General features: G+C 48.6%; 2 protein-coding genes across 2 annotated transcripts in view; one reads left to right on the top strand and one right to left on the bottom strand.

The window, feature by feature from the left end:
* The window catches only part of ADAMTS2 (ADAM metallopeptidase with thrombospondin type 1 motif 2), a 229,971-nt gene that overhangs the window by 161,043 nt on the left and 44,927 nt on the right, over positions 1–24,001 (top strand). Inside the window, exon 6 of the mRNA XM_060095018.1 lies at positions 20,208–20,364. Within this exon, the coding sequence (XP_059951001.1) occupies positions 20,208–20,364 (157 nt within the window). The remainder of the gene's footprint in view (positions 1–20,207; positions 20,365–24,001) is intronic.
* Positions 69–10,185, bottom strand: LOC132486010 (eukaryotic translation initiation factor 2 subunit 3-like). Its single transcript, XM_060092666.1, has 2 exons — positions 10,168–10,185; positions 69–1,460 (listed from the first exon to the last, which is right to left on the bottom strand). Exons 1-2 carry the CDS (start codon positions 10,183–10,185, stop codon positions 69–71), a joined length of 1,410 nt encoding a protein of 469 aa, XP_059948649.1.

Raw genomic sequence — 24,001 nt, 5'->3', positions numbered from 1 at the left:
GCTTTGAAAATATACCCCTAGGTGGTTAAGAGAAATTCCAGCTCCATCCAAATCTATTATTTAATTCTTCAGTCGTCATCTACTGTTGGCTTGATTGTCACTCCTCTTCTTATTTGACCCCAACCATTTAAACGCCAGTGTTTCTCAACTCTTTGGCTAAGGGCAATTTTTTCTCCTACTTCTGTGCTCACAGGATTAGTCAAAATGATTTTGCCCAAATGAGCCTTGACCGCACTAACTCTTCCTCCTGTCGACAGGGATCCTGTGTTCACCATAAGCACTTCATTCTTAGACAGCTTTTGCACTTTTGCTGCTTTCTTGTCTCCTTCAGTGTGTACACCTAGAAGCCGTCTAAGCAGGAAATAGGAAATTTCCAATTCTGTGAGGATTTCAGGTAAAGCTCCAACTGTGCCTGCCATTCTGTCAGCCCGGCACAAAGTGGGGTCAATTTTTCTTCCAACTCCAATAAGACCCCCTGGAGCAGCATATTGAAGATCATTATGCTCTGCGAAAAGCGATACAGTTTTGGAAAAGATGGGTTTACACATGAGTTTTCCTTCACTATCTTTGGAAACAATACCAGGTCTGACTTCTATCTCCTGGCCCACCTTTAAGGCTCCTTTTAGAATACTTCCACCAGCTACACCCCCCTTAAGGTCATCAACCTCACAGCCAGGTTTGCTGACATCAAAGGATCTAATAACAATAAGTCGAGGTTCTGAAGTAAAGTCTCTTGGGGGTACTGGAATTGTCTTTACTAGGTACTCACAGACAACTTCAATATTGTATTTTAGCTGAGTAGAAATTGGAATAACAGGGGCTCCTTCTGCTACTGTACCTTGTACAAATGCAAGGATCTGTTCATACTGTTCTTTAGCCTGGCTTTCTTTTACCAAATCAATTTTATTCTGTAGAATCAAAATACGCTTCGGTTTCATGATTTCAATAGCAGCCAGGTGTTCAGTAGTCTGAGGGTGAGGACAAGACTCGTTACCAGCTATCAACAGAAGAGCTGCATCCATCACTGCGGCACCGTTCAGCCTAGTAGCCATCAAAATATCGTGGCCAGGGCAGTCAACAAAGGAAACACATCTGACCAATTTGAAGTCCCCTTTGGTCCCTGGAATGTCTGTAGGAAACTCATCAGGTGTACTACTTCCACAGGATCTATAACATTCTGGCCGAGGACAACTTGGGTCTTCAGGTTTATATATCTTAGCATTAGCATAGCCAAGTTTGATTGTAATATTTCTTTCTAGTTCATTTTTGAACCTGATAGTGTGAACTCCGGAAATAGCTCTTAAAACCCTAGATTTCCCATGAGCTACATGACCAACTGTACCTATATTTGTTGTGCACTGTCTGCTGATAATTTCATGTGAAAGTGGCATCAACTTGGTAACATCCAAAGTGTTGAGATCTTGCCGAAAAAGGTGCGGCTGCCCTAAAGTCACACCAGCCTCGTGACCCCCACCCCCCCCCGCCCCGCCCCGCTATCTTGCCTGGAGGCTAAAATTTAGGTTTTGTTATTATTCAAGTTTGGTGAGACCAACAGATCAGGAGGTGACTGCCATGTTTTTTGTTTTTTGTTTTTCGTACACGGGCCTCTCACTGTTGTGGCCTCTCCCGTTGCGGAGCACAGGCTCCGGACGCGCAGGCTCAGCGGCCATGGCTCACGGGCCCAGCCGCTCCGCGGCATGTGGGATCTTCCCTGACCGGGGCACGAACCCGTGTCCCCTGCATCGGTAGGTGGACTCTCAACCACTGCACCACCAGGGAAGCCCGCCTGCCATGGTTTTTTTACCCACAGTTTCTGGCCATGCAGGGCCGCACGGGGAAGGAGAGGGAAACTGTGGGGGAGCACATTTATTGTGGTTTCCTCAGGAAGGACCAGGTGAGATGGAGTAAGCAGGCTTAGGATTGGCCAGTGTGAATAATTTTCAGCGGGCTCTGGAGCATTGGGGCTGCCCCTAGTTGTCTGGTACCTGGCCCTAGTGATTTGCACAGGGGATAGTGGGCTGGAGTGTGAGAGCCCAATGAAGGAGGTGGCTGGGGGTGTGGACTCTGAATTGGTTGGTTTGCATTTGAAGAGCATATGATCCAGAATGAGTTGTTTACTGTCTCTAGGAATTGGCTGACCCTGGGAGGAGCAGTTCCTTCCAGGTCAGCAAGGCCCTGGATGTCAAAGCATCAGAAACAACCCGTGTCCTCCTCTTCTCATGCCACGTAGCTGCTGTTCTAACTGAGCAGTCTTGCCCTTCTTACTTCCCTTTGCTGTCAAACGTGGAACCGTCTTTCCTAGCAGCATGCACGGGTCTATGCACCAGGATTAGAAAGCCCCCAGGCACAAAGACCTGAGATGGAAAAATAAGGGGGTGCCTGAAAGGAGAGCTGGTGAGGAAGGAAGGAGCCCCATGGTGCCGTCCAGTGTAGACTCAGCAAGTGCCTTTGCCAGGCAGCTTGGGAACACTTTACACGAAATTATCTCACTTCGTCCAAGGACAGATGGGGAGGTGGAGCTATGAGGATCCCACTTCACAGATAAGGACACTGAGGTTTAAGGCAGTTCAGTGGCATGAGTAGCCAGTGGTATTTGGCTCCTTAGGAGTCCAGCTTCTCACCCTGGCAACCAAATTCTGGAGTCCTTGGTCTGACCCCACGCAGTATGAAGAAAGTCAAGTCATAATAAGATGAGGCACATCAGGCATCGTAAATTATGCAAAGGGTTAACTCCTTTACTCAAAGGGAGAGAATCTCAGTCTCACAAAATAAAATCGAACTGCACACAATGTACAAGGCCTGCAGTACAGAAATGACAATGAAGGACCTTATGGCGGGTCAAATTCCAGGAACAGTGGACCTTGAGCCCACTCTTCCTACCCTGGGAAGTGTGACACTCTCAAGTGATGGAAGCAACCACAGTGAGGATAGCAGTCGTGGTCCTTCATGCCCCATGGAGAACATAAAATATACCAAAGCGGACTGTCAGATCCAGGGAGAAATTTGCAAAAACCTTACTGCAGGGGTCTTTCATACCCTTTTCAAGACCTTTAACAGATCACATTTTAAAAGGCATAGGAGTTTCCCCTACCTCCAGTATCCTTGTTACTTAAAAAAAAAAAAAGCCTTCTCAGTTCAAGCCTTCTTTAATAAGTTATGCAGTCATTTATAGCCAATAACAAATTTTCATGATTTTTAAGAGACAATATCCCTGCATTGATATCTTCTATCTAGAGCTGCACTGTCTAGTCCAGCAGGCACTAGACACATGTGGCTACTGAGCACTTGAAATGTACTTAGTCCAAACTGAGATGTTCTATAAGTATAAAGCATATGCCTGGTTTCAAAGACTTAGTACAAAAAAAAAAAAAAAACAAAAAAAGGAGAGATGTAAAATACTTTCTTAATAATTTGATATTAATGAAATAATGTTTTGGATATATTGGAGTAAATAAAATATTTTATTAAGTTAAAAAAAGGCATAGGAGTTTCAAATAATATAATGGATAAAGTTAAATTAGTAGTTATATCATTTTTCCCCTTGCCCTATGGAAAAATGTGCCTTCTTTTAGAGGAATCATAGAACACTTAAAAATTACAGAAGTACTTTAGGTCATAAAGAAAATTTTATTTTTATTTTAAATTTTTATTTATTTATTTTGCGGTACACGGGCCTCTCACTGTCGTGGCCTCTCCCGTTGCGGAGCACAGGCTCCGGACGCGCAGGCTCAGCGGCCATGGCTCACGGGCCCAGCCTCTCCGCGGCATGTGGGATCTTCCTGGACCGGGTCATGAACCCGTGTCCCCTGCATCAGCAGGCGGACTCTCAACCACTGTGCCACCAGGGAAGCCCTTAGTGAATTTTATACAGCAAAAATAGTGTGAGCTATTCTCTGACTCGGTGCTCTAAAACTAGGTGGAGGGAAGGGATATATAAAAAGAATAAATCCAGTCTCTTTGAAAAAAAAAATCTCCTCGGAAGAATAATATTAGACCCTCAGTTGCAAACTATTGGGAAAACTAATGAAAACAAGAATACTACAGATACAGTACACACCTGTGGGTTGTGGCCAAAGCTATATTCATAGGCAGGTGCTTTCCAAGATCACACAGAGCGAATGAAAACAAGTTAACCCTTTATTCAGCTCGGTAAGTTAGAACAGATGTTAACAACCACCCAAAACCAAAAACCTAAAGAAAGTAAAAATAAGGAAATAGTTCAGAAAAAAAGCAGAAATTAATACATTAGAAAATAGAAAGAAACAATAGGATCAATCGAGAGGAGAGCCTTGGAAAAAGCAAATCTCTGGCATATTCAGTCTAGAAGAAAAGAGAGGGAGCATAAACTAAAAGAAGGAGTGCGTATAATGCAACCCACAGCGGGATGCTTATCCCAGCTGAAGGGAAAGCTTTGGAGGAGGTTGCTGCCCTAGGCAGCTGTTGGGAGATCTCCACCTGGGCCTTCTCCCCATCCCTCGACTCTGACACCCAGTGGTGGTCAATGGAGGATGAATGTGCACACCTTCTTCTGCAGGTAAGCAGGCAGTTTTGTGGCACAGCGGTGCACTCTGGGCACGCAGACACAGTACACAGCCAGGGAAGGCTGGGGTGGCCCAGGCCCAGTGGTACAATTCCAGCCTCCGTCCTTGGAATGTCCCATGGGACTTTGCCCATCCCCACTGGAGCAGCCATCAACATGTTCGCCATCCCTTCCCCTCCTGAGGCCGGGTCCTACCAGTCCCTCCATTCCTGGCCTGAGACCCCCTTAACATCCTCCAGGGTCTGAGGAATTTTCAGGTGTGTAGTGTGAAGGATGGGCATGATTATATCCAGCCCCCTCCCCCCTTTCTACCTCTGGAGAGGGGCCATGGGAAACTTCACGTTGTGGGGTAGGAAGGAGAGGAGAGCCACCAAGTGGTCTGGGCCCTAAAAAGAAAAATTGGAGAATTGTGCACGGTTAATTGCTTACCAACACTGGCAAAGCTTTGGCTCTTATTTAGCCTAAAAACTGTCCGGTTCCTTCTCCCAGTGTTGATTACTCAATGGAACAAAGCCTTGTTTATTTTAACTACTTCCTGGCAGGCTCTGTGCTAAATTGCCCCCCGCCCCCAACCAAAGCTGTTTCTTCTTGTTCTTCTTTCCTTAAGTGTCACAGGCAAGTAGAAACCTGGTAGAAACCAGGTAGAAAACCTGAAGGTGAGATTTTGAGAATCTCCGTCAGGGACCTGGAAATCCTGGGGAACAAGGATTTCCTGGGGGAATGGGAATATTTCAAAGCTGACTCCAAAAAATGTAGAAAATACCACAATAAGCCTCATAACCATGGTGGGAACTCAAATTCTTCTCTGTTTTCAAAGTTATCTTAAAATTACCTCTAAATAAAGAGTCAGATAATCTATTTTTGCCAGTCTGTTCTTATTCATTTGCAAGGAATTATTAAGCAAAGATAATGCAATACCACATAAACCGTTTCAGCATATATGTATATATGTTCTGAAATCCACCCAATTTATCTTTATAGCCAACATGATTCCTACACACAAAGCTGCCAAAGGTAGCATATCTAAGACAAAGTACAGACCTGTTTCACTTCTAAAAATAGGTGTAAAAATTCCTGAGGCTTTAAGCATTTAATTCAATAATGCATAAAGAGAAACTCTCACCATGATAAAATAGGGTTTATTCTAGGAATGTGATGATTGTTTAATATTAGAAAGTCTGTTCATATAATTCATCATGTCCATTTGCCTAATGACAAAGCTTGTCATCTAACAAATACTTTTTTAAAAAATATTTATTTATTTATTTGGTTGTGCTGGGTCTTAGCGCAGGCAGGGTCATGCGCGGCATGTGGGATCTTTAGTTGGGCATGCGGGATCTTCAGTTGGGCATGCGGGATCTTTAGTTGTGGCATGCAGGATCTTTAGTTGTGGCATGCGGCATCTTTAGTTGAGGCATGTGGGATCTAGTTCCCCAACCAGGGATCAAACCCGGGCCTCCTGCATTGGGAGTGCAGAGTCTTAGCCACTGGACCATTAGGGAAGTCCCTAACAAATACTTTTTGAGGGTTTTTTTTTTGTGCCAAGTGCTGTGCCGTGTCACTGATGTGGTCCCTGACCTCAGGGGCTGCTCTAGAGCAGAGGTGCAGGCAAGGAAACAGTTACAACTGAGGGCTCAGGGGCTTGGTCGGGGCAAGGGGGGCAGGCAATCTTATTTAGAGGTTAGGGCAAGCGACTGGAGGCAGTGACTTTTCAGCCATGGGGAGGGAGTGAAAGGGGGAAGAACCAGCACAGGGAGCGGTGGCTTAGGAGAGGGTGGGTGGCATCAAAGGGGGGACCTTAGTGAGCTGTCCTGGGACCGTGGCCACAGGTTGAAGAAAGGAGAGAAGATGAAAGAGAACTTTAGGAGGCCAAACCAGGAGCAGATGGGTGCTACGCGGGTGAATGTGGAGGGACACTGAGTCCGTGCCTTGGGCAACCTGGTAGATGATAATGCCGACCCCTGAGATGGAGAGCATGGAGCCGGGGGGAAGTGGCATGTGGGGGAGAAAGGCGGTGAGCTCAGGGGAGACGTGCTGAGTTTGAGGTGCTTTGTGCCACCCCAGTGGAGATAGCCAGGGAGATGCTGGCATGGGGAACTGGAGCCTGGAGAGAAGAGATGAGCGTCCTTTGCAAAGGCATGGATGGGGGTGCGTGGAGAAGCACACCGAGTCGGGGGCACCTGAGAAAGAGCCCCAGGGGGCTCTGCTGAAGGCACCAGCAGGGTAAGGAGTGTGATCAGCTCCATAGGAACTGAGAGGGTATCTCATGGTTTTTAAAAGATCTGTGAAACTAGTAACAGATGGTAACATGACAACCCAAATTTTATTTAAAGGTAGAAAAAGAAGCACATTGTCCCTAAAAGTGTTCTGCATAGCTAATTCTCAGGATGCTCATAGATGTTTTCACAGGAGAACAGAGGGGTTCCATAGTCAAATGAGTCTGGGAAATGCTTATAAAACAAAGTAAAACAGGTATTCCTGACAGCAAAATTTCTCAGAGACTTTACTATGAAAATGTGCAGGGTGAATCTCTAGGAGATGGATCAGTATGCGTGGTTTCTCCAAACTATTTCTCAACAGAACACTTTTCCTCATGGAATCAACATTCTACAGAATTTGCTTTGGGACATGCTGCTCTTATGAAACAGTTACAGTAAAATTGGCAACAAGAAAGAGACACATAACTTTGTTACTGAGGTTTTGGAATTCTGGACAATGTCGTATGACATGAAACCAGTATCAGAGGAGAACAGATAAAATTATAATTGTTTGCTAATAATTATGTGCCTGGAAAACCTAAAAGAATCCATCAGAAAACCAAGGAGTTTAGTGACATGGCCAAATATAAGATAATTACACAAAACCCAATAATTTCTGTGTGAACCCACAATGCCCTGGTAGTAAAGATAATAGGGAAAGAAAAGTTCCCTTAACGATAGTAACCAAAAATATAAAATACCTGGAATAGTCCCAACAAGATAGCTATAAGACCTACGTATAGGAAGAAAATTGCACATTGTTAATGATAGGAAAAAAATAAAAATAAGTGAAGAGACATATGCTGTTCCTTATGGGAACACTGGGTATAGTAGTGATGTTGACTTTTCCCAGATTAATAATTGGAAACTTGATGAAATGATTCTAAGATTCATCTAGAAGCATAAACAGTGAAGAATGGCTGGGAAAACCTTGAAAGCCAAGCAAGTAAAAAGGATTTACTTCAAACATCTTGTAAAGCAAAAATAATTAAAATATACTATATTTGCATAAGCATTAACAGATCAACTGACTAAAATATATCGCTCTGAAAATACCTCTCATATAAATAACATACGATAAATATAAATGGAATGGTTATAAAGTGTTTTAAATAAATCTATGATACATATAAATTTCATATATAGCAAAATAAGCATTAACAGATCAACTGAATAAAATATATAGCTCTGAAAATACCTCTCATATAAATAACATGCAATAAATATAAATGGAATGGTTATAAAGTGTTATAAATAAATCTATGATAAATATAAATTTCATATATAGCAAATTAAATATATCAGATGATAAACATAGGCCAATAAAATTCAACTAGTTAAATCATACAAATCAAGAAGAAAATATTCATTGTCAAGGGCTTCCTAAGCATAAATACAGTAGAAGGGATTGTAAAGAGGAGGATAGATATATTTGAATACTTAAAATATAAAATCATCAAAAAAACACAAACAAAGGGCAAACCACAATCAGGAAAAGCATTTACAATATGGAAAAGATATCCTAATATATGAAGAGCCTGAGGAAAAATAGAATTGTCAATGGACATAAGCAATTAACTGAAGAAAAAATACAAATGGAAAAAAAAGAGAAAACACTGAACTTTACTATTAATCAAAGAAATAAAACAGTTTACCATTTTAAAAGCATCAGCTAGCTGTGTTAAAATTAAGATGAGAGATTTACTGCTGGCTTGGGTGAATGCAGCAGTACACTCCTCTGGTACGAGTATAAATGTGTACACATTTCTGGAAGGAAATGTGACAGTTTGTCATTTCCCTTAAAAATGTTCTTCATGTTTGCCCCCAGTCATTCGTTTCTATGATTCTTTTCCAAAGCAGTTAACAGAGCTGTGGATGAAGTTTTAGGAACAAGACAAAAGCCATGGCCTTATTTCTAAGTGTAAACAACTGGAAGCAATCTAAATTGTCTGCCAATAGGGGTCTAGTTAAATAAATTACAATATGTCTATGTGGTAGATTATTAGACTGCCAATAAATTCCGTTTTCAAAGCATGGTTAAGGGCTTGGGGAAATGGTTACAGCATTAAGTCAAGTCTGTTTGCTTTTTGGAAAAAAGGATATAAACTTACAGTAGTAGGATCTCAATTTTGTTTACAAATATATACACAGAAGGGACTGAAGGGATACATCAAACGTGAATAGTACTTATCTCTGGGTAGTAGGTGATGGATTTTTATTTTCTTCTTTGTACTTTACTGAATTTTCTTAATTTGTCATGATAAGGATGTTTCTTTTATAATCGAAATAGTGCATTTTTAATTATGGAAAATTTGTTTATATTTTTAAAAAATCATTTAAAAATGGTAGAGTGCAAGTAATTCTGTTTAACTGAATGCTAGCCCCTGGGGAAGGGTCTCCAGTGGCATGCCACAGGGCTCTGTCACGTCCAGCATTTTATTTCTGATTTCAAGGCGGACGTAGAAAGGACTTCATGCTTTTGCTTTTGGCACCTCTTCTCTGTGGGGCCTTGGAGGCACTTGGAGAGGGATCTGTGTTCTTCTGCCTGGGAACTCTGTCACCTGAGTGTCTGTGGAAGCTTTGGGCGAGCCACCTTAGCCAGAGGGAGGATGCAGGCTGCCACAAGTACGTGGCCTTACCTACAGGTGAGGCTGTGTTACCCGGGGGTTGCAGGCACCTCCCTCATGGCCATGACCAGTCTGGTCCTTTATGTTCCACCTCGTAGGGAGGGGTTCTACTTTGCATGAGCCATGTTGGTACCCTCTGAGTCCCCCATAGGCAGAGTGAGGGTAAGGGGAGCGGGCATGGACCCCATTGTGAGGCTATAGCCTACTCTTCCTGGGGACAGTATGGGGAGGAGGGCAGGCCATGGGGCTGCCTGGAGCCTGTGGCCAACAAGACGGGTGGCCACAGCCCACTTGGGCGAGTGGAGCAGCTTCAACGAGACCAGGACCAATACAGTGAGAAGTGAGAGGGCACAGGGGGACCAACGCTCCCCTCGCCTCCATGACTTCCCGCTGGGAAGGAGTTTGGGAATCCATGATGGTGAGGCGATAGGAAGGGAGAATGTGGAGCTGGATGTGTGCTTTCAGAACCGAGTCCAGGCTGCACCCACCGCACCCCAGCAGAGCTCGGCAGACCAGCCTTAGACTTCTGCTGATGACCTCAGAAGCGTCAAGATACAAGAGGTACCAGGATGTGGAGTTAGAACCCCACATCCATCCCCAGCCCCCGAAGCCTGGCCGGGAAGGACAACATGCTGCCACCCCTCTGCTGGCCCCCAGCCCCTGACGGCAGCGGGGCTGACCAGTCTCCTGTAGCAAAGCCCACCCCACACTCTGCCCACCTTCTCCCACCTCCCCACCCCACCTCTTCTCGGGAAGCCATGGGGGAGGCTGGTGCCCATCAGGGCCTCTGTGTCCTGGGGGATTCCAGAAAGTTAGAGGGCCAGACTTGGTCCTCCTCCAGCAAGTGGCGATTGTGAGTGGGGAGTGGAGTCCAGGGTGTGAATCTCACTTTCTCTGGGGAGGACACACTGCAGAAGCACAGGTCGGGGGAGAGTAGAGTTAGGAGGACATGGCTGGCCAACCACATCCAGGAGGGCTGGCACTAGACAGATATCCGGACGCAGAGGGACTGGGGCCCCACCCGCTGTCCCATCGTCTCTGGAACGGAGCATTCTGTGCCTTGCACAGAGCATAGGAGCCCAGGGACAGTGTGGCGTGTTTGGCTGTGGGCTCAGGAGCAACCCCCGTGGGAAAGGAGGGGTCATTCCACCGACCTGGAGCAATCAGACCGTAAGTCGGAACGTGACAGTCCGTGGAGAGTAGCTGTCAGGGCCAAGGGCGCCAAGCCAGACACACAGAATGCCTCAGAGCCCAAGGTCGCATCACGGACCAATATTTCTGTAAGTACATCTAAAAGGAATTTTCTAGAAAAGGGAAAGGTGACAAAAACCAAGATTATACAAAAATACCGGCCCCGGCTTTTTATTATTAAATTCCACAGACATAAAGTCACTCCATCAAACTGCTGTAAAAGTTTCCCATTTCTGTGCTTGTGCTTATCTCGTTGTGGGCGACAAGTTTGTGTCCACTGGTCACAGACTCCACTTGGCACAGTGCTGGGGATGAGGCCCTGTTTTTAGGTGTCTGAGGGACCTCAGGGAAGTGGGAAGCACGCCTCCTGAGCAGGTGGATCCTGGGGCCTGCCTGCCTGCTCCCAGCACTGGAGCACCAGCTCCCCATGAACTCACCAGTAAACAAGATTGTTTCGGAGTGGTGAGCACCATGGGGTGCCCTGGATGGGGTGACCCAGCAGGAGACTGCCTGGCTGGGATTCACGTAAATGGAATGAGCTCTGCTTGTTCAAGGAAAAGCCAGGAGGGACTTCTAGATGGGGGCTGGGGAGTAGGGATTGGCTCACGGAGAGGATGGATTCTGATGAGCTGCTCCTCAAGGAGCCACGCATTTCCTGTCAGTGAGTGAGGCCCTGTCCCTGGAAGACTTTAAGCATAGCAAGGCCGAGGTGACTGGAGCCAGGAGCCCTGCCAAGAGAGGGGCCTGAGCTGTGTCCCCCAAGGCCCAGCCGGGAGCGCTCTAGGGGCTGTGAGGCCGAGACCCAGACTTGGGGCAGAAAGTGGCCCGGTATTCAGATGCTGTTATTTATTCCAAGCTGTGATGGAAATAGAGCAGCTTCCGTACCCTCCGTTCCCCCTGTGCCTGTCCCCAGGCCTCGCCAAGGCTCCAGTGGGGATAAAATCAGTACCACTTGTGCAAGTGACATGTTGTTTGTCTTCCAGCTTATGAGAAGCCTCTGAGTTATCTCAAGTTTTGCCTAAAACAACGTTTTTCTCCATTTCTTAAAAAAAAAAAACACACAGCAGAAGAAAAGAGATTATCTTATTTTATACAATATGCCATCAGCCAGGGAGCAGAACAGCGGCAACACTTGAGGGTTGCATAGCAACTGGCTTTTCAATTGATTTTTTTTTTTTTTTTGAGAAGGCACCAAAGCTACTGAACTGTTCTCATTTTAAATATTTCCTAAGATGATGAAAATCAAAGCAAATGGAAATCAGAGACTTGGGGACAATCAAAGAACATAAGGTATTTTGTTGTGAAAGACCAGGTCAAGACAAAATATGGAATGCTCTTAGAAATTTTTCAGCGTTGGAGGGGAAGGGTCTGAGAAATTCTGACTGTGAGTCTCTTAGTGGAAGGCAAGAGAAGAGAATGCTGGGGCAGGGCTCAGTGTTCAAGGGCCCAGTGGCACCATCTGCTTACTGCATGTCCTGGGCCATTGCCTACCTGCTCTGGACCTCCGCTTCCCTGACTGTGTGAGGGGCAGTGTAGGGGATTCAGAACACCCCAGGGACAGCCCCTGGTTTCCCCAGAGTCTGGGTCCCAACCCCCAATCAGATGGGGGCCAGGCATGGTGTCCAGCCCCCCCCCCACTCCCAGTCATTGTGGCCCACCTCCTGAGCCAGACTCTTCATGGTCCAGAGAAGAACAGGAAGCATTAGGGCCAGATGTGCCCCATAGGCTTGAGCTGGGAAGGTTCATGTGAAGAATCCTGAGCTGGCTTTCTCTGGGAATAGCTTCCCAGCCTCTGGGAGGACATCTGGAATGTTCCTTGATGATATGGGAGTCCTGAGCAGAGAAATAAGGATCATGCCTTCCAGCCCTCTCTGGTGTTGGGGTTGCAGATGCCTGTCATGAGGTTTGCGCTCCAGGCACCGCCTTGCACGCTGGAGCTGCTCGGAGAAGACCCCCAGCCTCAGGGGAGCCTGTGCTGCACCCAGCCGGGGGATTGGTGTTAATTCTGGCCCTGTTGATCCTTGTGGGACCTTCGGTGAGCTATTTACTCTCACTGAGCCTTAGTGTCCCCTGTAAGGGGAGTGCACACTAGCAATGACAACAGGAACAAGGTTATTCATGCAAGTCACAGCCTGCAGTGCCCTCTTTGGCTTAGACCTTGTCTGCAGCCCCTTATGTGACCTCACACACTTCACCCTCACAGCAGCTCTCTGGGGCAGTCACCTCGTCACCCCCACCTGCCAGGACAGGTGAGTGGCCTACGGAGGTCACACAGCGGTGAGCAGCTTTGCTCAGGGGAGGCTGGGCTGGGCTGTTATTCCACAGGCTGGGGAACATGAGCTCCGGGCTCTTTGGCTATGCTCCCCTTAGGGGTCTCCCATGCCAGTGGTTCCCCACAGAGGGCATTTTGCTGACCGCCCCACCCTGGGGATGCTCATGGCATGTAGCAGGTAGAGGCTGGGATGCTGCTCAGCATCCTTCAGTGCACAGGACAGTCCCCACCACAGAGAACTACCTGGCCCCAAGGGCCAGCAGTGCCAAGCTTGAGAATTGAGCTCTGCTTTCTTGAACCCAGCAGATCTGGACTCCACTCTGTGCACGCTGTCCTGTTTTGTGCATCTTTGGGAGGGCGGATTGGGCAGGAGACCCTCTGGGGTCATGGCAGTTGAGAAGGCTTTGGTGGGCTTCAGCTGGATCCATGGGACATGAGCCAAGGGGCAGAGACAAAGAACATTGTGGGTGCTGATCGCCATGGATAGAAGCGCCTGAGCTCCCAGCTCGGTGCTGCAGTTGTGCCCACTTTGCAGATGGGAAGCCCAGGACAATGAGGTAACTTGTCCAAGAACACAGGGCAGATGACAGATGAGCAAGCCTCCAACCCCAGGGCCCTGAGCTGCCCAGGTGAGCCCCACCTGTCACTTGCAGGTGCCCTGGTGGGCATGGTTTGTGGTCTGAGGGGCTCCCTGATATGCCCCCAAGCCTGCAGAGCCTCCAGGCTACTGGTCCCACTTTTCTCCTGTCTCCTTGACTGAGGGAGGTAAGAGCATAAATACTGTAATTCAGCTCACTCCGGAGCAAACAGTGGAAATGTCAGAGAGCATTGATTAGAGCAGAACTTTCTGCTCAGGTCTTAACTGATTTGTTTAATGTGGGACGACAGAGGCTGTCAGGGGCTTCCATGGTCCCCCTTGAACCGGTGCCCTGGCGTCTCAGAGCAGAGCCCTGGGATCCAGGCATCCCAACGGCTGAGGCCCCGCGCTGCTGTTCCTGCGGCAGCAGCGCCACCTGGTGGCCACCTAGGCTCTCGCCCTTCCTTTCTTGTCCCGCCTGCCTAGGGGAGATGGCCCTGCAGACAGAACACCTTCAGAGGTGGCGTGGCTTCCAGGCCCACCTCCCCCTCTTTCTACCGGTAGGACTTGGGGTGAGTTACTTCAGTTGTCTGAGACGCGGTTTCTCATCCGGAGAACAGGCCAATAACAGCATCTATATCTTAAGGCAATTATACATTTTAAATTAGATGATACGTGTGAACGCAGAGCCCACCGCGACCACCCAGCCCCAGGGTGCGTAAATGCCTTGTGTACTGTAAAAACAGCTCCATGCACTATGGACGGCTGGCACCCTTGGCTCCCTCGGGCCGAAGGAGGCTGGTCTGTGAGATCCCGGCTGGTTCTGGGGCCACCCCCTTGCTGGGCCTGGGGTGCTGCCCCCTGGAACACCATGGCCCTCTGTGCCGTCCTCAGCCCAGCACAGGTGGGAACAAGCAGAGAAGCCAATGCAGAAAGGAGCAGATAGGCGACTCTGGGGCCAGGAGGATGCGGATGACTCCAGTGAGCTGGGTGTGAGAATCTTAACTGCAATAGCAACTCTCTCAGCCTCTCTCCATCACTTCTGAAGGAGAAATAGACACGTCTCCTGTCCTCGCTCAGATGAGGACTACAGCTCACGTGCTGTGTGATACATAGCAAAGGCACGGGATGGAGGGGTCTGAGGGCTGTGGATGTGGGCCGGGTGGCAGAGGAGCATGGGGAGATCCCACTAGAGCCCAAGCGACCCTTGTGGGTGCCCAGACCTCCCTCCTGGGCCCTCTGCCTGGACATCTCTGTCTGTGAGGAGCCCTTCAAGGCAGGCAGAACCTATGGGAAGGCTGGCAGCTCTCAGGAAGTAGGAGAAGTAGGCAGAGGAAAGGCTGAGCCTGGGGTGCTGGCTTCTGCCTAGAAGCTTGTGGGTGGTGGTTTGGAGGCGGCCACTAGGCAAGCCTGCTTCCGCCGCTTTTTTGTTCCTTTGAACCTCAGTTCTACTGACCTAACTTGAGTCCCAGGCTGGCTCTGGACTGTTCCCCCAGGAGCTGCACCCCAAGAAGCAGGAGAGCTCCCCAAAGGAAAACTGCTGAACTTTTACCGAGGAAACAAGCTGGGCCCAAAAGGATGATCCCTGGCCTGTGTCCTGGTGTGCTGCAGACCCCACCTTTCCCTGCGAGTGTGTGGTCCTCTCCCCATGCCTCCTCTGCAAGCCCCACTGCCAGAAACCATCCTCCCTCTCCTACCAGACGACACCTCTCTTGCTCATCTCCTGCCACCCCGTGGTCCTGACTGCTGACATTACACCAGACAACACCCCCATCCATCTCAGCAACTGCCCCCCTCCCCTCCCCCTCCCTCCTCACTGACTCAGAGAGCTCTTTCTAAAATGCACATGCGTCTGGCACCTGCCACAGAGCACAAGGCACACTGCACCCTCCTGAACTCTCCAGACCCTATGAGGATCCCAGCCCTTAGCTCCTTGGTGGCCATCTGAGATGAGTTAGATCCTTGAGAAAGTTGGGACATGAGCAGAGAAATAGGAAGTACAGCAGCTCTGCACCTTGGATGCCGGCACACTGACATCACCCTCCTCCTCCATGTCTCAGGGTCCTGTCTAGGCTGCAGGTTCCCAGGGCCCAGCGCATGGCCATTGTTTTCTGTGACCTGCCTCCCCAGGGCCACCTTATCCTGGTGTAGGCCCTCCAAGCCCTTCTCTCTGCCCCTCCTCTTGGGGAGTCTCCTCAGAACCCAAAAGCCAGGAGGGGGCCCCAGACAACTTCTGCTCTGGACCCTGCAACGCAAACCCCCATGGGGCTGGGGAACGGAAGTGGCAGGCTGTTTCCTGGAGTGGAGGAAGGAAGAGAAGGCAAGAACAAAGCGCAAATCAATATTTCAATAAATTATCCTGCCGCAGCAGTGAGATCACGGTGGCTGCTGAGAGAGGCTGGGAACCTGGGCTGAACCCAGGAGCCTGGTGTCTGGGAGGCAAGAGGCGCTCGCCAGTGTGCCAGTGTCAGGTCCAACCTGCTCAGGCCTTTTTTTCCAGGGTTCTCAACGTGGTGACCTGAGAGATGTGTTTTCTTGTGTCCACAGAACTTATTGTGACTTGAGTCAGTGTTTTCCAGGAGGTTCGCTTCTTTGTAAAATGTGAACATTGGCCTGAGTAGTCAGATCTGGCAGCCCTAGGCTCTGTCCTTGCATGCCATGCTGATGGGGCTGGCGCTGAGTGTTTTTGCCCCTTCAGCTGGGCGTGGGCTCCTTAGTTGGCCACAGTCCTTGCCACTCCTTATCCCCCCAACTTCTTTACCATAACAGGGAAATACTCTTCTGTAACCTTACCCCTTCTGAACTGGCAAATAAAAGACAGACTCATTTTTCTTAGAACCAACCTGCCTCACTGACTTACATCACCGGCCTTGGCCTGTGGGCATTTGGGTTTGCAACACCCACCCAGCACTTCCCACGAGCCCACCCCCTGAGCAGTCAGGCCTCTCTAGGAGCCCCCAGCTTGTTTGTTCTCACCCTGTTTCAGCCTTTGGCTCTGTGCCCAACTCCATGGCCTTATTGCTGCTCTCTGGCCCTGACACAGTGTGTCTTTCTGCCTGGGCTCTTGACTCCTTGTCAAAGATGTGACCAGAGCTTCTCTCCCACTGGTGTTGGACATACCAGCTGGACCCTGGAGAACAGACACTGGCTTTTCTTTGCCAGCTAGTGCCCTTGACTGAGCTTCCCACGATTCTCCAAGGAGGAAGTCCCCTGCTCATGCTCTTTCAGCTGCAAGTGATAATAACACAACTCAAATTGACTTTCATGGGAGGAATTTCCTGACACACAATATATGAGACACATATCTGCTGCAGACAGCTTCTAGAATGGCCCCTGATGAGCCCACATCTTGGTGTGGTCCCCTCCCTGTGGGTATGGGTATGGGCAGGACTGAGATTTGCATCTAAATGGACTGAGACTCCTGTCTTGGATGTGCACTGTCATGCTATCTCTTGGGTCACTCGTGCTGGGGGAAGCAAGCTGCCCTGTGTGACTGCTCAGTGATGAGGTCCATGTGCCCGTGAGGAACTGGATCCTGCCAGTAACCACGTGAGTGAATGTGGGAGCGGGTCTTCCCCAGGGGAGCCTTCGGATGAGATTGCAGCCCCAGTCTCAGCTGCCAGCACTCTCATGGGAGACCCTGAGCCAGAAGACCCCACTAGATTGCCTTTGGATTCCTAACCCAGAAACCATGAGATAAGTGTTTGAGGTTTTTCAGACCATAAAGTTTGGAAGTAACTCATTTTGTGGCAATAGATAACAAACAGGCCTGGGGTAGGCTGTCTCAGGCCTGGGGGAGCCAGGTGGTTGTGTGAAGATACCAGGAATTGACCTCTCTCCACCCCAGGCCCCACTCTATCTATGCTGGCTTCTTCCTCCCCTGGGGTCTCCTCCCCTGGTGGCAGCTCCAGGCTCGCAGCCTTACACCTTTCCAACCCCTTGGCCCCAACCATCCTTTGCTGGGAAGGTGCAGGGTGGGGTTGGCTGGGCCTGAGCCCTCCCACCCCTGAGCCTGGGGTCAGACCCAGATTAACAGAGAGGATATTTTACCAAAGGGGGACTGGGCTGCTGTTGTCAGAAGAGCCCAGGCAAAAGTAGCTGCAATCTACCAGGTGAACAATCCCCTGATGTTTGGGCTGAGAGACATGGCCCTGAGGGAAACAAGGCCCTTTTGTTGGAGACGGACTAACAAGGCTCTGAACTGTGTTTTGGGCTTTGTGGAGCCGGGGGAGTCCCACTCCAGTGGGGGCTCTGTGGCCATCCTTGATCAAGTGGTCATCAGTGGCCTTTGTGATCACCCTCTGATCAGGACTTGGGCTGGCAATCTGAAGCCCAGTGGGGTCCATACTCAAACACCAAATCAGATCCACCCATGAGGGTCCCTTCCTTCTCATTCCACCCAAAGGTCCTTCCCTAGAAAGGAGAGTCTTTCACTCACTTCCTCCTCCAGAGCTGTGGCCTCTCAAGGTTTTCTGGAGGCAGTGATCACCTGGCAGGGTCTTGAGCTGACCTGCTTGGATGAGATATAGATGCCATGTCCCCTTCCTTTGCCCTTTCTGTGTCAAGCGGGGTGGGCCGTGTTGTGCTGCAGGAACAAACAAGCTCCATGTCCCCGCAGTTTACAACAACAAAGATTGATTTCCCGCTCACACTTGTATGTTCATTGTGAATTGGCGGAGGACTCTGGTCTCATTGTCACTCAAGGCTTAGGTGACAGGGCAGCTACCACCTCAACATGCTGGTTCACATGCCAGCAAAGAGAGATCTCTGGAGGCGCTCATGCGGGCAATTATGTGCTTGGACCGGGAAGAGACACACGTCACTTTTACTCACAGCTAATTGGCCAGAGCTCGTCACATGCTTCTCCGAATCACAAGGGGGGCAGGAATGTACCTCCCTTCCCCTTTTCCAACATCCTCTGGGCTGTCCACCTCTGTGCCAATGTCCAACAGGTCCTGGCCACCAGACCTCTTGCTCCAGTCTATGACTGACTTCATTAGGACTCAACTACATCTTTTTTTTTCTTTTCTTTTTTTAAAAAATTTATTTATTTTATTTTATTTATTTTTGGCTGCGTTGGGTCTTTGTTGCTGTGCACGGGCTTTCTCTAGTTGCAGTGAGCGGGGGCTACTCTTCATTGAGGCACACAGTCTTCTCATTGCGGTGGCTTCTCTTGTTGCGGAGCATGGGCTGTAGGTGCGTGGGCTTCAGTAGTTGTGGCTCTCGGGCTCTAGAGAGCAGGCTCGGTAGTTGTGGCGCACAGGCTCAGTAGTTGTGGTGCACAGTTGCTCTGCGGCATGTGGAATCTTCCCAGACCAGGGCTCCAACCTGTGTCCCCTGCATTGGCAGGCGGATTCTTAACCACTGCGCCACCAGGGAAGCCCCTCAACTATATCTTATTAAAACAAATAATCTCATCTCTCAGGAGCAATTGGCTCTGTGCTTAGGACTTGGGAACTGGTCTGCCATCTTGTAAGCCATTGACTTGTGTAACTCATGAGATGCCTGGCAATGACTAGTCCTCCCTGGGCTTGAATCCTTCTTCCTTCTTCTGCAACATTCTGGCTTACTAACAATACCCTATATCTTACTCTCTGCTACTTATACACAAAAAGAGAAATATGTGGCTATGCTTGATGGATATATTTATGCAAAAGAAGATACAAAACACCGCTTACGTGTCTACCAAAGAATGCATAGTTCTACTTTATGGACAGATGTATCCTTAAAGTGGAAAAGAACATGCCCAGTACTCTCTGCCTAGAGGGAACCACTTTGATGGTGGGAATATGTGGTGAGAGCAGAAACTGGAGTGTCTGCTGTGAGGATTGTGGAGAGAAAAGGGATGAGTGCAGCTTATAGGAGACTTGATTTTGAGATGATATGGTGTATGTTTTATTTGTGGAGGAAGTTTAGGGCAGTGGATTGTATATAAACTTTGGTTTCAGGCTTCCTAGCTGTGTGACCTGGGGCAAGTTACTTGACCTCTCTGAGCCTCAGTTTCTTGCCTCTTCGGGTGATTGTGAAGACTGAATGAGAGAGTGAATGCCAATGCCATGGTGCAGATCAGGCTGCAGTGCTGCCAGTCCAGCAGCCAGCCTTGGCTAGTAGGTATGTGTCATGACACAAAATGGAATGTGGTTGCTCCCAGTGGCTTCCTGTCCGTGGCTCCTGAGGGAATTACCTCTGTGCTCCTGTTCCTTATGTGGCTCCTTTGCTGTATCTGCTGCAGGGTTTTTCTCTCCCTTGTGTTGTTTTCTGCCAATAGCTTCTAGCAGGGGGAAAGCACAGGGTCCCTTTCCCCTCCTCTGGGCTTGTAGCCATACTGGGAGTCCTGTCTCCCCTGTCCTGGAGCCTGCCAGGATGTAAACTCTTCAGGGTGACCGAGGTTCACTGCAGTTGCCTCCTGGCCAGGGCGTGCACAGAGCAGGGGCTGAATAGGATGCAGGGGCCCTGGAGGTGGGGTGGGCTGAATGGACTCTGAGGCTTTAGGCGGCCTCAGAGCTTGGCTCCCACGTCTCACCTGAAATTGTGCAGTGACTTTGAGTGGAAACTCATGCAAGTATGTGGAAAGGCCGGGAGCCTTTCCATCCACTCAGGAGAATGGAGCCAAGTGGGAGGGGGTCTTGAGAAGGGACTGGGCTTAGCGCCGCCTGGCCTAGGTCCCCGGTAGATGGGGTCTGCGCAGCTCCCATGGACCACCAGATGCCAACCCCTCTGTTTGTCTTTTCTGCCCCTGCAGTCCCTGAACCTCATTGAGATTGGGAACCCCTCTCAGAGTCTGGAGAACGTTTGCCGCTGGGCCTACCTCCAGCAGATGCCAGACTCCGGCCACGATGAGTACCACGATCACGCCATATTCCTCACACGGCAGGACTTCGGGCCTTCAGGCATGCAAGGTGAGACCCTGGCCCTGCGAGGGCCCCCTGGCAAACTTGGCCCGGGCTGGGAAGGGTGTCTGGGCAAGGGGGCCTGTGTCGAGGGGGAAGGGTAAGTGCTAGTGACCTCCTAGCTCTTGCAAACCACCAGGAGCTCTGACCTTTCCCCCAGGAAACTGCATCTCCAGGAGAGACATGGAGGATCAAAGGTAGTGAAATGGGCAGAGTCTGGGGCTGGCAGCCTCAGACCAGACAGGATCTGAGGCTGGGTTGCAGAGTTTTTTGCTTCCTCCAGCTTTCACAAAACAAATTTGAATAAGTTTTCAATCTTTAACAGTTAAGAAACTTTACTTAAAAATTCAAACTATATAAAACTGACAGATCTAAAAGAAAAAATCGAAGGTCTACAATCATCGTTGAAGATTTTCACGTATAGCGAGGCTGCACACCACACCGTGATGGATCTCTTGCAGTGAATGTTGAGTGAAATAAGCCAGTCAGAGAATGTATACTTATGATTCCATTTATTTCAAGTTTGGAAGCGAGCAAAACTAATCTGTGGTGTTAACAGTCAGGGGAGTGGTCAGGAGGGAGGGAGTCGCTGTTGGAAGAAAGAAGAGGCTTCTGCAGTGTGGGGACAGTTTTATTTCTTGATCAGGGAGGTGGCTACACAGGTGCGATCACTTTGTGGTATTCACTAGTTGTGTCCTTATGATTTGTGCATTCTTATGGCGTATATTATACTTCAAAAGAAAGAGCTTTAACGACCTATATAAAAATGTATATTCAGGGGAATGGACCCTGTTTCACTTCACCCCCATCCTCTACAGATAGTCATTTTTATTCGTTTCTAGTTGATCATTCCAGTGATCCTTTGTATAAAAATAAGTATATTTATCTGATATAGGTGCTGATTCCTTCCAGCACTTTCTTCCATGACTTATTTCATATGCACCTCTCTGCTCTCTTAACCTGCAGCTTCTCTCTGCCAACCACTTGTCATAGTCACGTAAATAGAAAGACTTCTTAAGTGACCCCTGATCAGAGCTAGGGTTAGTTCATGTTAACAGACCACCTCTGAGGCACTACTCTTGCCCCCTTTGCCGCGCAGATCAGCACCACAGTGGGAAGCAGGTGGGAACAGAGAGTGTGACCCCAGGTCCCACCAAGCACAGAGTACGGCTCCTGGTTGGTGTGGGTGCCTCCCCACTGGGAGGGGGTTGCTAGCGCCCCTTCAAGCCCTACACCAGTGTGGCCAGCTGACAGACAGAGCACCCTGTCTGCCCTTGGTCCAAGTGGGAGCTCTAATGGGGAGCAGAATTGTTCCATAGGAGAGAAACCAATACAACCTTTGTATTAAGTGACCTCATTCTTCATTTAAAAATGTGAAAGGACAGCCAAGGATTACCAGACATGAAAAAAACGATAGGATGAAAAGGATGGATGAAGATGCAAAATAAAATTGTAAAACTGACGCCGGAGGAAACAGATAATTTAAAGAAGGGAAAAGCACAGTTTATCAAGTAATATCCCCAGAATGAGGAACTACATCTGTAAACCCAGAACAGGTTTCAAGGAAGAATTAGAGAACAAAGGGTTTTCATTAAATTAAACATTTGACGGTGTCGACTAAAACATTAAATGCCCAACCTAAAAGTTGAGTCACAGAAATGTTTAGGACTTCAAGCCCGGGAGGCAGTATCTCAAGTAACCCTGAGAGCTGCTTCGAGGGGGCGAGAGGGAAGCTAGGATATACAGGAGTTTTGCAACAGAGGGCAGGTAATAGGAACAAAAGATTACTGTTAATTAAAGAATACTAGAAACCTCAAGTTAAGGAATTTACGCTTTTCTATGTATGGGAAAATGCAAGTCTGGGCTCACTGAAGTCCTTCCTTTGATATGCACCTCAGCTCTCTGGAGCCAGTATCCTGTGTTTTCATATCCAGAGTTTCCTCAGGGCTCACCGTGGGGATTGGCTGAAGTGTGATGGCTGCTAGATGACAGGTATTCTTTGCCTCAGGGTTCACCAGCTCACTGGTGGTGGCTGCAGTCGCTGATGACTGTGACAACCTTTGTGGCAGGCAATATTCCATTTCTCAGTGGGTAAAATAGAAAATTCAAAAGCTGAAATAAAAAGTCAATGGATCCAAAAAGATTAAAATATGAGACAAAAGTTGATGTAGAGGCTCAATCCAGGAAATACAATATCTATCTAAAAAGATTTCCAGAAAGAAAATAACAGCAGAATAAAATAAGAGGGAGGGATATAAAGCAAAAAATACAGATACATTTTCAAGTCTTTAGATCCTAAATGTTCATGTAATGCTAATGTAGGTGAATGAGAAATACTCACACTGAGGCACATATTCATATGCAAGCTTTGCATGCAAAGGACAAAGAGAAGACCACAAAGGTTTGCTCTGGCGCTGATTGGAGAACAATCATCTCAAAATCTACAGGGCAAAAAATGCTTTACGACATAGATTTTCCTGTTTATTAGAAGGGAAAAAAGACAATACGATGCTTTTACAGACAAGTCTAAAACCAGCACTCCCCCGTCACGCTTCCTTCCCTTCTGTGCTTTTCTCTGGGAGCACATTGCCTGGGACCTCCCTGTGGGGTCTCAGAAGAGTGAGACTGAGTCGGGGGTGTTGACTTAAAAAAGAATATATGCAAAACGTGAGAGTTGCGAGTTAAGTTTTTTTTTTTTTTTTTTTTTTTTTTGCGGTACGCGGGCCTCTCACTGTTGTGGCCTCTCCCGTTGCGGAGCACAGGCTCCGGACGCGCAGGCTCAGTGGCCATGGCTCACGGGCCCAGCCGCTCCGCGGCATGTGGGATCTTCCTGGACCAGGGCACGAGCCCGCATCCCCTGCATCGGCAGGCAGGCTCTCAACCACTGCGCAACCAGGGGCGAGTTAAGTTTTATTGGGGGCAAAATGAGGACTGCAGCCCGGGAGACAGCGTTTCAGAAAACTCTGAGAAACTGCTCCAAGGAGGCGAGGGGAGAAGCTAGGATATAGAGGAGTTTTGCAACAAGGAGCAGGCAATTGGGAACATCAAAAGATTGTTGTTACAAAAAGAGAACCAGATACCTCAAGGTAAGGAATTTAGCGCTTTTCTATGTATGGGAAGATGCAAGAGTCTGGGCTCACTGAAGTCATTCCTTCGATAGGCACCTTAGCCATCTGGGGCCAGTATTTTCACATCCTGAGTTTCCTCAGCGCTCACAGCAGGGAGTGGCTGCAGTCTGATGGCTGCTAGGTGGCAGGTATTCTTTTCAGCCCTGAGTTTCCTCACGGCTCACCAGCTCATGTTGGAGGGCTGCAATGATTGGTGACTGTGACATCCTTTGTTTATTGATATGGCAGGAAATATTCCATTTATAAATATTCCATTTATCAGAGGACAGGCTGGCTTCTCACTTGGTGGGCCTCTAGGACGCCCAGGCTTCTAAACAGAGGCCCCCTCTGGCACACAAAGCTCTGTACGTACTTCCTGTATCTTGTCCGGGGGCAAGTGGCTAGGCCCTGTTCTCTGGATTTCCTCCATTTTGGGTGGGGTCATCATGTCCTCCCCTCCCCCTCCCCCTCCCCGTGGGTGGGAGTGTTGTCCTGTAAGGCTTCCCTGGGGACATCTTAAGACACCCCATGATCAGGCT

This window comes from Mesoplodon densirostris, chromosome 3 (assembly GCF_025265405.1).
Source record: "Mesoplodon densirostris isolate mMesDen1 chromosome 3, mMesDen1 primary haplotype, whole genome shotgun sequence".
In the NCBI taxonomy this organism is placed as follows: Eukaryota; Metazoa; Chordata; class Mammalia; order Artiodactyla; family Ziphiidae; genus Mesoplodon; species Mesoplodon densirostris.
Note: the sequence above shows the minus strand (reverse complement) of the source record. Positions and strands in the feature narration are given on the sequence as shown.